Source organism: Copadichromis virginalis, linkage group LG23, assembly GCF_057382275.1.
Source record: "Copadichromis virginalis isolate Kocher_CV1m ecotype Utaka linkage group LG23, C_Virginalis_male_GT1.1, whole genome shotgun sequence".
NCBI lineage: Eukaryota > Metazoa > Chordata > Actinopteri > Cichliformes > Cichlidae > Copadichromis > Copadichromis virginalis.
This window is the reverse complement of record NC_140639.1, coordinates 51,438,070-51,455,070: the sequence shown is the minus strand read 5'-3', so window position 1 is coordinate 51,455,070 and position 17,001 is coordinate 51,438,070. Positions and strand designations below refer to the sequence as shown.

Genomic DNA, 17,001 nt, shown 5'->3' with positions numbered 1-17,001 from the left:
GACACACTGCAGTAAAGTAACCGCACGTGCTGTTTACCAACGTAAACTTTGGATTCAAGTGGCAGATAGTGACCAAAGTCAGGACTCGCTCACCCGACATCGGTCCAGTTGCACTTTGAGTGGTTCTGGTTCAGATGCCAGCGGGGGCTGAACTTTGAGCCAGTTCTCACTGCTGTCCACTGCCTGCTCACACTGCTCATACAAGCTGTAGAAGGCCAGTACCTGCAGGACACACAGAGGACAAAATGAGCAAACACCCACACATTATTATCTTTTTAGTCTGCAGTAGAGAGAATGACCAGACTGGGTTGCGTTTACTCACACCTGTGATTTTTTATATGTGGTCTCCTTATTGTATTGTGAAGAATATGTAACATATGGTTCTATACCAAGTTAAATTGAAAATTTTCCCATACACTGAAGGCCTGGGTATAATGTGCACTCAGATGTGTGTACCTTTGTTTGATAGGACAGCCATGCCAGTCTTTCTCCCAGCAGGGTGCAGAATCCTGCCCAGCGCTGGTTAAGCTGTTCTGCTGCCTGGGCAATGTCTTCGGCACGACTCCCCTCTGGAGTAAGGGGGCAGGGTTAGGTGGTAGTGATGGGAGGATCAGAAAGAGAAAGAGTTGGCTGTCACACACACAGACAGAGTAAATACCGCATAACAGTTCACATAAGCATGATAACTGCAGACAAGAGTGCAGGTGAGAGGTGAGCCTCTGGCCTGTAACAGTCTGCTGCTAACAGAAACACAGCGCTGTGCTACTAACTGGTATATTTAATGTGAACAGATATTAACGTTGAATGAATGAAATCTGTTCATACAAAGAGTTTCATCTCCAAAAGAGTAAACTGAACCATGTTGGCTATATTATATTTGCACCTGGAAATGACAGCATCAGGCTTCTGACATGGAATCATGTCTTCATTATACTCCATGATGTCATACCAGGTAACTGTACTTTCCATAGCAGTTTGCATCTGAATACAGCAGCCTACAGTAAATGTGTTTATTTCATTCCTCTCCTGTTATACCCCAATTACAATTCTAGTTGGTGTTTTGTTCTTTCTATTTTTCGTGAATAACCTGCATTTAGTAGGCGATAACTGTCAGGAACAGATCAATTGAATTCAGTCACTTATGAAGAAGACCAATTTTATTGACTTCATCTTCACTTCATTGGGTGGTTGTGGATCAGGTGGTAGAGCAGATCAGCTACTGATTGGAAGGTTTGTGGTTTGATCCTTGTCAATCCCAGTCTGCATGCAAAATATCCTTGGGGAAGATACTAACACCAAGTTGCTCTCCGACGCGTCTATTGGAGTGTGAATGTTGGTTAGATTGCACTTGAGTTTAGAAGTGCTTGTATGAGTGTGAATGAGGCATGTTGTATACAGTGCTTTGAGTATTTTGGGAGAGTAGAAAAGTGCCATATAAGAATCAGTCCATTTACCATTTCATCATCTGACAGCAAGAAAATTGTTTTTGTCAGACATCTGAATAAATTTGTTTAAATAAAATTAGAGTGCTTATTATGGCAAATGGACTAGTTCTTGTGTAGCATTTTCTACTCTACCTGAGCACTCAGAGATTTTGAATTACTTAATTCAAGGCAACATGTTAACCAGTACAGCTTGCATCCCATTTTATATAAACTTGGCACAAAAAATAAGGAAAGGCATATTGGTTAATTATTTCTTTGTTGTAACGACTCTTCTTTGTAATAAATCTTACAGCATGGAAAGCCTGCTTATTTCTCCTTCGAAACTGTGCCACATTTGTAAGGAAAACGCATTTATGGGTTGGTAGTAGTCTGGAGGCAGTCTCTGACAACTCTGTGGCAGTAAGTGTCATCTTGAGGAGGATGCCAGTGGTTGCAGAATCTGAGGGATGGCATTCCTTTCTTCAACCAGCATTTGTCACAACCACATGGGGTACCAGAAGATCAAAACATGCGTAGATTAAGCTGTGTGCCACTGGCAGAGAAGATTTGGCAAGTTTTTCAAGGGCGTAACCACACACTCAACTCTGCTGCTCAACCCACAAGTGCATTTTCCTTACAATTTAGGCAACATTAAAGAGAAAATACACAGATGTAGCTCTGGTCAGTAAGTTGTATAAAGTTCAGGAATGTTTTGTTTTAAGGTTAGGGAAAAAACAAAAGAACATTTAGTGTTTCTGTGTCACAAGGACAGAGTGAAGGACAGATGAGAAGTCTCTCTTTCTGTCCGTTTCTCCCTGTGAGTGAGTGTTTCTATGGAGACAAGTAGAGTGGGTGGGACAGGTGGAAGTGTTGCCATGGGAACAGACGAGGGGAGCATGCATGTCTGTGTATGCATGTGAATGAGTATGTAAGCGTGCAAGTTACCCTGCTCGACTAGGGCCTGTGCTGTGCGTGTGGCCTCCTGAAGCTTGCGGTACTTTTCTGGCCGCTCTCTTTCAATCGCCTGTGGCAAACAAACAGAGAGGCAGAGAGGATGGATGATGGACAAATCAATGTCCAATCTACAAAGCAGTATGAACCAGGTGTGCATCTTATTCTGCTGTCACACTTACGAAAACCTGTGCACGACTGGCCAGTTATTTAGAAAAGCATATATATTTTAAAAGTAATCTCCCAGACTGCTTTGAAGCTGATCTACTAATGAAAATAAAATTTAAATTAATGCCTATTGTTACTAAATATGAGAAATAAAACATATCAAGAGAAGTACTAGTTTTTATACCACAATATTTTTGGTCTCAATTCATTTATTACAGAACATGTCAGGTAACAGCAACATCATATCTAAAATAAAATCAGTGTGTTGGAGATTTTGGAAAAATAAATTTGAAGACATGAGTTCTGCTGCGGGTCAGAGTCAATATTACGATTACGATGAATAAAGTTTTTGGCTAAACAAAATCTGCGATTAGCGTAACTCAAAATCATAGCATGTAATGTGAAAACACTGTACAGTAGCATTTGTTGCCTTATATTATGACACACACAAGAATGATTCTTCATGAATGAAGTATGTTTTTATTGATTAATTCATTATTATCATAAAAGACAAAACAAACAAAGAAACTACATAAGTTAGGTAACCTAATATTAACTTGGTGGAAGCTACTGTAGCTAAACCCAGTGATGTCATCTGTATTTAAAACACTCAAATACACATTTTTATGAATGTGTTGTGAAACAACATTATGTTACCGTTTCTATCAGCATATAATAATAATAATAATAATAATAATAATAATAATAATAATAATAATAATAATAATAATTATTATTATTATTTAATATTAGTAGTCCATTTATTTAATTCTAAAAACCAGCAATAAACAACGTAATCATAAAAAAGAGTAAAACAGTGAAATTTGGATTATTAAACATTAGGACTCTCTCTCAAAGTTCTGCTTCTTCACCCTTTTTCAGCAGAATTTTGAGCTTCTCGGCCTGTTTACAGCAGAATTTTCAGTATCTTCATCTCTTTTTAGAAGAAACTTCAACAAGTTCATCTCTTTCCAGCAGAAAGATCAGCTTTTTCCACCTCTTTTCAGCACAAATCTCAGCCTTGTCTGCGCTTTTCAGCAGAACCTTCAGTTTCTTCACCTCTTTTCAGTACAATTTTCAGTTTCCTCATCTCTTTTCAGTCACCTGAGAACCAGTTTGACTCAGTGAAATGAGCAGCTGCCTTGAGACCAGGTAGCGCAGGTTCAAACCCTTCTACACAGTGTTTTCAGCAGATAGTTCTCCTTCATCTGCTGTTTTCAGATCGCATAACATGGCATTCACACTGCATTTTCACAGGAAATGCAACTTTTTCTAGTTATTCTAGTTACTCCCTTTTTTTTGCTGCTTAACTACTCCCTCAGTTTTCATCCAATTTTCACCATTCAAATTTTAACCTGTTCCGCTCTTTCTGTTTATGACTGCTATATCTTTTGGTGGTCATAACCTTTATACCTTGTGAAATACTAAGCTTTTTATGCCATTTTTTTGGCCCATTTTGATGACTAGGACCACACTAGAAAACGTTTCATTTCCTGCGAAAATGCAGTGTGAATGCCTCATATTGGAATCTGCTGAAAACAACTGAAAAAGCAGAATTATCTGCTGAAAAGAGATGTAGAAGCGGAAGTGCTTGCTGAAGATGGCTGTATGTGAAATGGTACACTGAAGAGTGTCAAGAATGCAGAGTGGAGGAAAGCAGGAAGATGTGTGGAAACCGTCACACGTAGGATTCGATCCTTTACCAACGGGTCTCACGGCAGCTGCTTATCCCACTGAGCCAAAGAGGCTGAAATTTGTGCTGAAAAGAGCAGAAGAAGCTGAAAATTGTGCTAAGAAGAGGTCACAAAGCTGAAAATTGTACTGAAAAGAGGTGAATCAGCAGAATTTCTGCTGAAAAGAGGTAAAGAAGCTGGAATTTGTGTGGAAAAGAGCTTAAACAGTTGAAGTGTTAACTGAAGAAAATGTTGCCATAAAATGTTTACATTCACTTAGACTCTTTTTCTCCAATTGATCTTTCTGAGTTAACTTCAATAATTATTTCCTCCAACCCATCAACGTGTCTTTTAGACCCCATTCCTACAAAACTGCTCAAAGAAGTCCTGCCATTAATTAATGCTTCAATCTTAAATCTTATCACCCTGTCTCTAATAATCAGCTATGTAGCACAGGCCCTCAATCTGGCTGTAGTTAAAATTCAGATAAAACTGAGGTTATTGTACTGAAAATCTTAGAAATATGGTATCTAACCACCATATTCTTACTGTGGATGGCCTCCAGGAATCTTGGAGTCATTTCTGACCAGGACATGTCCTTCAATGCACATATTAAACAAATATGTAGGACTGCCTTCTTCCATATGTGCAACATCTCTAAAATTAGAAATATCCTGTCTTATTACTTCCAGGCTGGACTACTTTAAATCATTATTATCAGGATGTCCTAAAAAACCCCTGAAAATCCTTCAGCTAATCCAAAATGCTGCAGTAAGAGTCCTGACAGGGACTAGAAAGAGAGAGCAGATTTCTCCTGTATTGGCTTCCCTCATTGGCTCCCTGTTAAATCCAGAATTCAAAATCCTGCTCAGTCTCCGAGTCCTGCGTTTGGATGCTCATCTCCGCCTGCCCGTACACAGAGCCCTGACAAATCGTACTCGTTATTAATCTCTGTCTCTCTTCCACAGCATGTCTTTATCCTGTCTTCCTTCTCTCACCCCAACCAGTTGCAGCAGATGGCCCCGCCCCTCCCAGAGCCTGGTTGTGCTGGTTGGAGGTTTCTTCCTGTTAAAAGGGAGTTTTTCCTTCCCACTGTCGTCAAAGTGCTTGCTCATAGGAGGTCATATGATTGTTGGGGTTTTCTCTGTATGTATGACTGTAGGGTCTACCTTACAATATAAAGCGCCTTGAGGTGACTGTTGTTGTGATTTGGCGCTGTACAAATAAAATTGAATTGAACTGAATTCTGTTTGTCCATATCACGGTTGGGCTGGAGTCTATCTCAGCTATTATAAGATGAGAGGCAGGGGTACACCGCAGAGCTAACACAAAGCACTAGCTGGTAAACATTGTGCAGCATTTAGTGGCTAAAAGTGAGCTGTAAGTTTTAGCACATCACATATGCTGTATCGATAATAGACAGATCACCACTGAACTTTTAGGCTGTACATACACAGAGAGCCTTTAAACCAACCAAAAAAAATAAAACACAATCACAAAGAATTTCTAAATATGTACACACTATCAGTTTTAGAAAACCCCATTTTTTCCAGTTTTTTATTAAAAATTATGCAGTTTAATATCACATCGCACTCTGAAATGAAAGCATAGTACAAATAAGTAATTGGAGTTAAAAAAACAAGGAATCAGTTTATAAATGTATTCTAAACGTTTGACTCATCAGTAGCCACCTTTGGCAGATATAACAGCTGAACACAGATATGGCATTCTGCTACAGATACGGGAGAATATTTGATTTCTATTGTAGAAAGAAGTCCCCATAAATGTGGACCTTGTAGGTTGCTTTGCTCTTCTGTCCAGTTCATCCCAAACCAGCTCGGCGGGGTTTAAGTCTGGAGACTGTGCTGGACACTCCATGTTTTCAAGCTCACCATCTTGTTCTTTTTCCTGAGGTAGTTCTGGCACAGCTTGGACTGATGTTTTGGGTCATTATCTTGCTGTAGGATGAACCCCTGACCAACTAGCCTCATACCAGAAGATATTGCATGGTGCTGCTGAATGCTGTGGTAGTCGTTTTGGTTCAGGGGGCCTCTCACTCTGTACAAGTCACTGACCCTGGATCCAGCAAAACAGCTCCAGACCATCACATTTCCTCTTCAGGATGTCACACACTGTGGAACCATCCTTTCACCTACTCAACGACGTACAAAGATCCTGCATCCTGAACCGAAGATTTGAAATTTTGATTCATCAGTCCATAAAACCTTCTTCCAGTCTTCATGAGTACAATGGTGGTGTTTCATGGCCCAGACGAGCCTCTTTGTCTTATTCTGGCTTTCTTGCTGCCACTCGTCCTGTCAAACCTGCAGCTTGAAGTTTTCTCTTCACAGCTAAAACTGAGACTTTCTCACTACGACCACTATGAAGCTGCTTGAAGCTGTTGTCCTGTGAGCCGCCGTCACACAGCTGTTAACTCTCAGAAACTTGTCCTCTGATTCAGTCGTGTCTTTGGGTCTGCAGACCTCCTGCTGTCACAGTTTCTGAGCCTTTGATGCTGAAGGAAACTGGACTCACTGACACCTTGACTTTCTTTGCAGTTTCTCTGTAGGACAGGCCGACATTTACAAGTTTTATGATGGTCTGTCTCTCTTCAATTGTTTTTTCTCACCATGTTTGTACCAACACACTACTTTTTGCAGTACAATGTTGTTCAACTGATGCTCACCAGGGTATGGTACCACCGTGTGTTCCAACACTGCTTTTGCAGACAGAGACGGTTGGAAGTAATCCACAAAGTTGGAACAGCTGTAGGAATTAGTAGCACCAGCTTTCAAGGCTTGATTTGCCTCCATTGCTGCAGAACAGCTTTAAATTGTTAACCCATTTTCCCTGAACTATGCAAGAAACATCTCCTGGATGCACTGGCACGCATCTTCAGTTATGTATCCTGGGGTCATCAGGTATTTCGGGTCTCGCAACATAATACACCCTCGCCCAGGCGACCCAGTAAGGGGTGATCGAGCCCTGACTTGCGTACCAGTAGCTACCCATGGATCAGCCCTCTTAATCCACAGCCATCTTGTGGCTTTCTCTGCCGCTTCACTCACAACCTGGATGGTCCTCTTCTTGGCAGCCCCAGCCACACCCAGCCGGCCAAGGACTTTGCAGGGTGATTGTCCTGCAAAGCCCCTACAACCCACTTCTACGGGCTGATAGAATGTCTTCCAGCCCCTTCCCCTGCACTCCTGCACTAGGTCCTGGTACTTGGCACGTTTCCTCTCGTTGGCCTCCTTGATCCGCTCTTCCCAGGGCACTGTGAGTTCATGCATTAGCAGATGTTTTGGGGCCTCAGAAATGTCTGGCCAGAGGGATGTTTTTTACAATGTGCTGTGGGAAGTTTAGCTGTTTACCCAGGTCAGCCTGTAGCTCCCAATCAGAGGCTGTGTTGAGGAGGCCGGTTGTTAAATGTGGGCGCACCTGGGGTTTCTCTCTAGCCTTAATGAAAGAGATTGCCTTCTTTGGAGCGCGATGGTGTTCACTGGTGCTGATTGCTGAGGCAATCTTCTCAGGTACTACTCTGAGCATCTGGTCGTGTCGCCAACGATACCGACCATCGGCCAGGGTCTTTGGGCAGCTGCTGAGGAGGCGTTCTAGGGTGCCTCTTCCAGAGCACAGGGAACAGGCAGGTGTCTCGCTCTTTCCCTACACATGGAGATTTACTGGGCTTGGCAGAATGTTGTATACTGCCTGCATGATGTTTGCCCAGGTGACCTTGCGCTGCAAGGTACTCTCCCACCGTGTCCATGCTCCCTGCCGCCTGAGTCCTGTGGCCCTGCTTATTTGCTCGTCACCTGCGCGGACCTCTTAATCGAGTAGCTGGTGTCTCTCCTTTCTCTGTGCCCTGCTGACCTGGGCCTTTGGGAAGTACCCCAAGCCTGCTCCCCCTGTTGCTAAGACAGGGGGGGTGTCTTCTGCCTGACCAGTTTCTTTTGCCTTAGGCGTGACTCTGCCACCTCAACTGCCTTCCACTTTCTTCCTGTCCTTACCTTGACACCTGCTGATGTCACCTTGCCGTCTTTGGAATCTCTATACTGTGGGGCGTCTTGCCCCATACAAGGCACTACTGGTGAGGCTGAGGGGAAGACCCAGCCACTTACAAAGAAAGCCACTGATCTTCCTTTCAAGGGATTCCACATTAGTTATTGGAACTGTGCAGACAAGCAGAGGCCACAGGATTCGTGGGAGGATGTGCTGGTAGATCCGGGCTTTAAATCTTCCAGGCAGGCTGGACTTATACACCTTAGTGAGCCACGCTCCCAGCTCCTCATTTGCCTTCTAGATGGCAGCAGAGCACTGCAAAAGGCTTTTTTGAATAATTCTGAAATGTACATTATTTTTCAGTTTTGGGTAACCTTACCTTTATTTTTAATTTCTGGCAGTTCACCAGTTACCTTTGCACAATTTCAAGCTGTTCATTGGACTTGAATGACTTGAATTACAATAAACTGTAAAAATGAGGGTGTTCTAAAACTTTTGACTGGTAGTGTAGTTCTAAGTGATAGATGAAAGAATAAGGATAACTAATGTGCACTGATTTATTGCTCAGGAATTAGTAAAGAACAAAAAATGTGACTATGGACTTAATACATCATGTTTATCAAGTGTTTGCAAGCAGCCCTGCAAAGGTTAAACTGTTGTCAGTGTTGTGTTTATAAAATGTTTTTCTTTACACTTAGTTGCCAAAAATATCAAATTAAAACAATGTAAACAACAAACTTGGATACTTTGTGTAGCTTTCAAATCCAAATGCCTACTGGTAAAATGTAAAGTTTGAACCAGATTAACATACTAACCAAAATTACAAAATATATGTTTGTTTGGGTATGCTGCTGACGTCGACTGAGAAAATAGTCAGGCGGTGGAAGGAATACTTCGAGGACCTCCTTAATCCCACTGACACGTCTTCCGAGGAGGAAGCAGAGTCTGGGGATGAGGGGAATGACCCGCCAATTTCCGGGGGCGAGGTCACTGAGGCAGTTAAACAACTCCTTGGTGGCAGAGCCCCTGGTGTTGATGAGGTCCGCCCCGAGTTCCTGAAGGCTCTGGATGTTGTAGGGCTGTCCTGGTTGACACGCCTCTACAATGTTGCGTGGAGATCAGGGGCAGTACCTGTGGACTGGCAGACCGGGGTGGTGGTCCCCATCTTTAAGAAGGGGGACCGGAGGGTGTGTTCCAACTACAGGGGGATCACACTCCTCAGCCTCCCTGGGAAAGTCTATGCCAGGGTGCTGGAAAGGAGAGTTCGTCCGTTAGTCGAACCTCGGATACAGGAGGAACAATGCGGTTTTCGTCCTGGTCGCGGAACACTGGACCAGCTCTTTATCCTCCCCAGGATACTTGAGGGTGCATGGGAGTTTGCCCAACCAGTCTACATGTGTTTTGTGGACTTGGAGAAGGCATTCGACCGTGTCCCTCGGGGCTGTGGGAGTTGTTGCGGGAATATGGGGTGTCTGGCCCATTGCTACGGGCCATTCGATCCCTATACAACCGTTGCAAGAGCTTGGTTCGCATTGCCGGCAATAAGTCGGACTCGTTCCTGGTGGGTGATGGGCTCCGCCAGGGCTGCCCTTTGTCTCCGGTTCTGTTCATAATTTTTATGGACAGGATTTCTAGGCGCAGCCAAGTGGCGGAGGGCTTTCGCTTTGGTGGCCTCAGAATCTCATCTCTGATTTTTGCAGATGATGTGGTTCTGTTGGCTTCATCGGGTGAGGGCCTCCAGCTCGCACTGGAACAGTTCACAGCCGAGTGTGAAGCAGCGGGAATGAGGATCAGCACCTCCAAATCTGAGGCCATGGTTCTCAGCCGGAAAAGGGTGGAGTGCCCACTCCGGGTCGGGGATGAGTTCCTGCCCCAAGTGGAGGAGTTCAAGTATCTCGGGGTCTTGTTCGCGAGTGATGGGAGAAGGGAGCCGGAGATCGACAGACAGATTGGGGCTGCAGCTGCAGTAATGCGGACGCTGCACCGGTCCGTCGTGGTGAAGAGGGAGCTGAGTGTAAAAGCGAAGCTCTCAATTTACCGGTCGATCTACGTCCCTACCCTCACCTATGGCCACGAGCTGTGGGTAGTGACCGAAAGAACGAGATCGCGGATACAAGCGGCAGAAATGAGCTTCCTCCGAAGGGTGGCTGGCCTCTCCCTTAGAGATAGGGTGAGAAGTTCGGCCATCCGGGAGGGGCTCAGAGTAGAGCAGCTGCTGCTCCACATCGAAAGGAGCCAGCTGAGGTGGTTCGGGCATCTGACAAGGATGCCCCCTGGGCGCCTCCTGGGTGAGGTGTTCCAGGCATGTCCCACCGGGAGGAGGCCCCGGGGCAGACCCAGGACACGCTGGAGAGATTATATCTCTCGGCTGGCCTGGGAACGCCTTGGTATTCCCCCGGATAAGCTGGTGGCTGGGGAGAGGGAGGTCTGGGCCTCTTTGCTTAGGCTGCTGCCCCCGCGACCCGGCCCCGGACAAAGCGGATGAAAATGGATGGATGGATGGATGTTTGGGTATTTTTTAACTATCAAAGAAAAACAGGCTTTTTACCCTGTTTCCTCTTGTTTTGTTTCATCCTTATACAAAGCACTTAGAATACAAATGTTGTCAGCTGACACATATAAGTAAAGGGTCCAAAATGTCTGCAAAATGTCATCACACTCATTACTGACACTTTGCTGCATCTCATATGAGGTACATTATCATTGCCTTGTAAGCCCAGTTCAAAATGTCCCCTCAGGTATGACTGAAATGCTGAAATAACAAGATCCTATTGCACATTTAGATCATATATAAATGACACAGATCCACATATGCACATAAGACACAGACACACAATTTTTACCTGGACTTTGTCATGTAGCTCCTGAATACTGCTGTCTTTGCGTGTCACAGAGAATTCAGGGCTCTGCAGAATGGCTTCACCACGAGTCATATAGCTGTGGACTTCAGTGAAATCCACATCGAACCTGGCAATAGATGCAGACAAACACAAATGTGTTTTGTATTATAAGGCATCACACTGTGTTGAAGCACATAAGATAATGTGGTGGTGAAGTTCTATTAACACTACATTTACAAGATTGCATACAAGATGTCACATAGCAGCACTGTAGTAATGTATTTCATGTAATCATATAGGACCTAATTTCAGCTTCACACTCAAACAGTTAGTTATTACATATCATAGAGGGAGTTTACTATTATCCTGTAATATTTTAAATTCGGTGGAAATTATGAAATACCATTCAATTATGGAATGTTGGTGTTTGCAGATGTCTTCTGTGGAGAAAAACCTTTGTCAGCAACATAAATTTCATTGTCCTGAAAGGAAATAAGAACTGCCAACACATTGGAATTGATGTGCCGAGTGGAAAAACAATTCAGAACTGTAACATGTAACGTTTCTGGCTGACTGACAGCTGCCAGCTCTAATTACAATCCCACTGCAATGACCATGCAGGCCACACAAATGTCTGTGCTGAAAAGCTGAGAATTAAAGTGTGGACACTTTACATGTCTTGTCTTGAGATGACCAGTCATGATATATGCATAGAATAGAATTAGAATAGAATTCAACTTTATTGTCATTGCACATGCACAGGTACAGGGCAACGAAATGCAGTTTGCATCCATCCAGAAGTGCTTTAGTGATATAGATATATTACAATATATATTAGCAATAATATAGATATGTGAGTATATTACAGAAATGGGTCTATTATGGTATGTTATAATGTACACGGTATGAAGTATGTTGTGAATATGCTATAACTATAAGTATGTACAGGCTGTAGTGAGTACAAGCTATGTACAGGCTATGAGCAGGATATAAATATGAAAAACTATACAGAATATGAAATAAATAACTTTACAGAAATCTGAGATATACAGCTATACAGAAATGTGAACTATGCAAGTTGTAAACAGTTGTAGGATTAAAGATTATCGAATGTACAGAATGATTATTTACACAGAGCTATACAGTAGTGCAGTTAAGATAAGTGAGGGTGTAGATAGTTTCTACAGAGGCTATATAAAGTGCTGGTGGTTGTGAGTGGTGGTTCAGTCCATGTTATTATTGCGTGTTTGAGGGTACAGTTGTCCATTGTGGGTGTGTGTATGTTCAGTCCATATGTTAACGTGGGTCAGATGTCAGGAGGCAGAGTTCAGGAGTCTGACAGCTGTGGGGAAGAAGCTGTTCCGGTACCTGGTGGTCTTAGTCCGGAGGCTCCTGTAGCGCCTCCCAGAGGGCAGGAGGGTGAAGAGTCCATGTGATGGGTGACTGGGGTCTTTGATGATTTTCCCAGCCCTTTTCAGACACCGCTTCCTGTAGATGTCTTTTATGGCAGGAAGTGGTGCTCCGGCGATGCGCTGGGCAGTTTTCACGACCCTCTGCAACGCCTTCCGGTCCGAGGCAGAGCAGTTCCCGTACCAGACTGTTATACAGTTGGTCAGGATGCTCTCGATGGTGCAACGACAGAAGTTCACCAGGATGTCTGAGGACAGGTGGTTCTTCCTCAGAGTCCTTAAGAAGAAGAGGCGCTGGTGAGCCTTCTTGACCAGCTTGGAGCAGTTGGTCGTCCAGGTGAGATCCTCGGAGATGTGGACTCCCAGGAACTTGAAGCTGCTCACACGCTCCACAGCTGTCCCCTTAATGTGGATGGGTGGATGTGGGTCAGCATTCCTCCTGTAGTCCACGATGAGCTCCTTGGTCTTCTCGGTGTTAAGCAGCAGGTTGTTTCTGTCGCACCACTCAGCCAGACGATCCACCTCCTCCCTGTAGGCGGCCTCATCGTTGTCACTGATGAGACCAATCACCGTGGTGTCATCTGCAAACTTAATGATGGTGTTGGAACCATCAGCAGGTCTGCAGTCGTGGGTGAAGAGGGAGTAGAGGAAAGGGCTCATCACACAGCCTTGTGGTACACCGGTGTTCATTGTGATGGTAGATGAGCAGTGGTTATCCAGCCGGACATGTTGGGGGCGGTTGGTCAGGAAGTCCAGTAACCATTTGCAGATGAGGGAACTGATGCCCAGGTCTGTCAGTTTCCTGATGAGTTGTGAGGGGTGGATTGTATTGAATGCTGAACTGAAGTCTATAAACAGCATTCTGGCGTAGGTGTTGTTGTTGTCCAGGTGTGAGAGGACAGAGTGCAGTGCGATGGAGACTGCATCCTCTGTGCTCCTGTTCTGGCGGTATGCGAATTGGTGGGGGTCCAGGGTGGGGGGCAGACAGGATTTGAAGTGTGCTAGGACCAGCTGCTCTAAGCACTTAGTGATGATGGGGGTGAGTGCTACTGGGCGGTAGTCATTGAGGCAAGATGGGTTGGAGTTTTTGGGTATTGGGACGATGGAGGTGGATTTGAAGCAGGCCGGTACCACAGCGTGGGCCAAGGACAGATTGAATATGTCTGTGAGCACTCCTGCAAGCTCCCCAGAACACGCTCTGAGAACACGCCCGGGGATGCCATCGGGACCTGCAGCCTTGTGGACATTGATCCTGCTCAGCACCGCTCCTACATCGGTGGGGGAGAGAGTCAGAGGTTGGTGGTCTGGCGTCATGTCTGCTTTGGTTGTGGTTGTGGGGTTCCCTCGCTCAAAACGAGCATAAAAGTTGTTGAGCTCGTTGAGGAAGGAGACATCAGAGGATGCGGGGGAGGGTTTGGTGGTCCTGTAGTCTGTAATGGTCTGGAGTCCTTGCCACATGCGTCGGGGGTTGGAGTTGGAGAAGTGTTCTTCTACCTTCTTTTTGTAATGGTGTTTGGCTTTTTTGATGCCCTTCATAGTCGCACCTGCACACAAACCCCCTGTGATCAAAGGGGGTTTGTGTTCTTCATAACTTCTTCACCTTGCTAAGAACACCTCTGCCAGGTCGGGCTAGGTAGCAACTGCTAGTTAGCTCTGTTTGCTAGCTTAAAGTTGGTGTTAGCCACCACTGCTCAGCTGGTGCGTCGGCTGCCCACGGAGCACTATATTCGAGTCTTCTTGTGCAGTGTTTTTGCTTTGCATTTTGATATGAATATCAAACCAAAGCAAGCAAAGCAGAACTCTTCTGTTTTGCCCTGTCCTCAGGGGTTTGGTTTCTCTTTGTACAACAAGGACCAGCACGCTACGTGCCCCGCCTGCCTGGGATCCAAAGTAATGTTTACCTGACTGTGCTCATGCATTGTAGCTGAGAATTACTCAGTGCTGTAGAAAACCCTTAAATTTTATTTTAACTTACATTTAACAAAATGCCTCAAAAATGACCAAAAAGGTTCACTGTTAAACTACCACTACAAAACGTCTAAGCTTGCTTTTCTACTTACTACAAGGTCGAGGAGAATTTTCAGAAACTTCTACTTGACTATTGGGAAAAGTTCAGTTTAAAGCTGCTTACTATTATAACCACCAAACCTAGATACTATGAGTATTCACAATATTTCATCACCTACCTGCTGAGATAAGAGAGTAAAAAGGGATGCATGTATCTGAACATTTAATAAAAGTTAGAAGGCATCTTGAAATGAATAATGCTCCAACGCTCACGTTTTCAAGTGTAGGAACATAAACACACCTTTTCCTGAGCTCAGAATCCACAACTACTTGTCTCTTCTTCTGTGGAGGTGGTGATTCTCGGGTCTGGCGGACAGCTGACATCTTCTCTCTTGTTGTCACTTTGGTTACAGTCGCAGTTACTGAGTGGGTTAGCTCAGAATGCTGGGCTGCACTGACAGCTGCCGAGAGCTGAATGTTAAAGGGAGAGCATAATACACTCAGGCAGACGGTTTAACATCAGGAGCTGAATTATACAGATGACAAATCCTCATTCTTGACAGGTGATAACTGATGGTTGGACATCATCTATCATACAAGGTCATGAGTACAGTGTTTTGCGGTATAAGTGTGGGTTCCAACAAGAGCTCTAGACTGAGTGTGTGTGTATGTAGGTGAGTGCACACTCAGACAGCTGTGGAGGCAGTTAAGCAGCAATTTAGACTATGACTTTAGAGTAGACTGTAATGACAACGTGAGAAGAAGCATATGTAGAGTGTATGTATGTGTATGTAGAGGTCAATCTGCTGGTTATCTCTTTCAATGGAAAAATAAATAAAATAAGAAGGAGAGGGAGAAATATCGATATCTGTGCAACCAGCTTGAGCACTAATTAATGTGTGCATTTAAAAGTACGTGTACATACAAGCAAACATTGTGTATTAAGTGGTTTTCAGTTGGCATTTTCTTAATCTTAACAAATCTCATGCAGATGAGAAAACCAAAGTTCTATGATTATGAGGCCACATGAATTTATTTTAAACAGTGAAATCTGTTTAAATGTGCATAAAATGCACCAAAAGTGAAACGATCTTTTCATTTCAGACATGCATGCAAACAGGCAACAGAGCTTTGCCAGTTTGCATGCATCCTTTACATCACTGCCATCTTTTGATCACAGTTGGTTGTTGTTACTGAAAGCTCTGCTTGTTTTGTACTCACAGTAAACTGCAGCTTCATTGTAGATAAAGCCTGTCTTTCACAGTAAATTGATGGGAAACCAGCATGTGATACAAGCTGCCGCTGGCACTGCTTTTACTGCTGCTTACAATCTTCGCTTTGCGTGGAAACACAGCTACCATCAGCAAGTAAACTAGATTCAGCGATCCTCGCAACAGATGAGTTTCTCTTTTAGAGAGAAGAGTCTTTCTCATGGCAACAATTAAACATGTTATACTTGTTCACTCCTGTTCTCATTGGACTGTCTTGAACTTTAATCAAGACAGCTACATTGTAGCCACAGCGGCTGTGGCTACAATGTAGCTGCCATCACCAGTGTGTGAATGTGTGTGTGAATGGGTGGATGACTGAACGTGTAAAGCACTTTGGGGTCCTTAGGGACTATGCAAAGCGCTATACAAATACAGGACATTTACCATTTAATATCTAACTTGCTAACTGAAGCCTTTTGAGTGTGTTGCAGTTTCTCTGACCATTGCACTGTCTGACCTTGGGGAGAATTTGCTGAGACGGCTGATGTCATTCCTTCTCAGCATAGTGTTAACACATACCTGAGTGCAGTCGGTTTTTCACACTCTGTTTTTGCATATTGGCATAGCTTTTGTTAAATAAATACTGACTCAATGTAAAAAAAAAATTGCCATGATGTTCACATGACTCTACATACAGTAAAAGACAACTCAGCACTCACTGTACCTGGGTGATACTCATCTCTAGGATCTGGACTAGTTGCTCCCAGCGCTGGGCAAAGCTATCCAGTCTGGCCTCTAGTTTGCTGGCCACCTCTCTGTTCTTCACACTGGACAGCAGATCCTGGCTCATTGAGCATAATTTGTCCATGGTGGGGCGCTTAACATCAAGGTCTGCTTTCAAAGTCTTACGGAACAGACACATACACACAACAAAAGTTGCAGAGATCTAAGCCTACCTGGCATGTCACTCATGTAACTGGTGCAGAGTTTTTTAAGTAGGAACATTTTCTGTTCTTTACAAAAAGGTACAGCAGCTCCGGTATAGGCATACTCACAGTAAGATGGTGCAAACAGGCCACCATCTCTGTCTGGTCCTTCAGGTTGGTTGTCTTAATGGACCCAACCATGTCCTCCTTCTGAGTTAACCAGGAGTCAAATAAACACTGTAAGAAAACAAGAAGACAGAAAAGAGTTTGACAAGAAAGGAGTAGAGAAAATGTGTAGAAATGGAAAGATAAATGAAATTCAATTTAATTCAATTTTATTTCTATAGTACCAAACCACCTCAAAGGTGACTGTATATGAATAGTGTAAGGTAA

At 44.0% G+C, this 17,001-nt stretch overlaps 1 protein-coding gene across 2 annotated transcripts in view; it reads right to left on the bottom strand.

Annotated features, from left to right (window-relative positions):
* The window catches only part of dmd (dystrophin), a 289,532-nt gene that overhangs the window by 135,027 nt on the left and 137,504 nt on the right, over positions 1 to 17,001 (bottom strand). For both annotated transcript variants that reach the window (XM_085449001.1, XM_085449002.1), the window contains exons 17-23: positions 16,738 to 16,845; positions 16,407 to 16,586; positions 14,773 to 14,942; positions 11,059 to 11,182; positions 2,370 to 2,448; positions 457 to 569; positions 94 to 222 (exon numbers count right to left, since the gene is read on the bottom strand). In XM_085449001.1, coding sequence (XP_085305127.1) covers positions 94 to 222; positions 457 to 569; positions 2,370 to 2,448; positions 11,059 to 11,182; positions 14,773 to 14,942; positions 16,407 to 16,586; positions 16,738 to 16,845 — 903 coding nt within the window. The remainder of the gene's footprint in view (positions 1 to 93; positions 223 to 456; positions 570 to 2,369; positions 2,449 to 11,058; positions 11,183 to 14,772; positions 14,943 to 16,406; positions 16,587 to 16,737; positions 16,846 to 17,001) is intronic.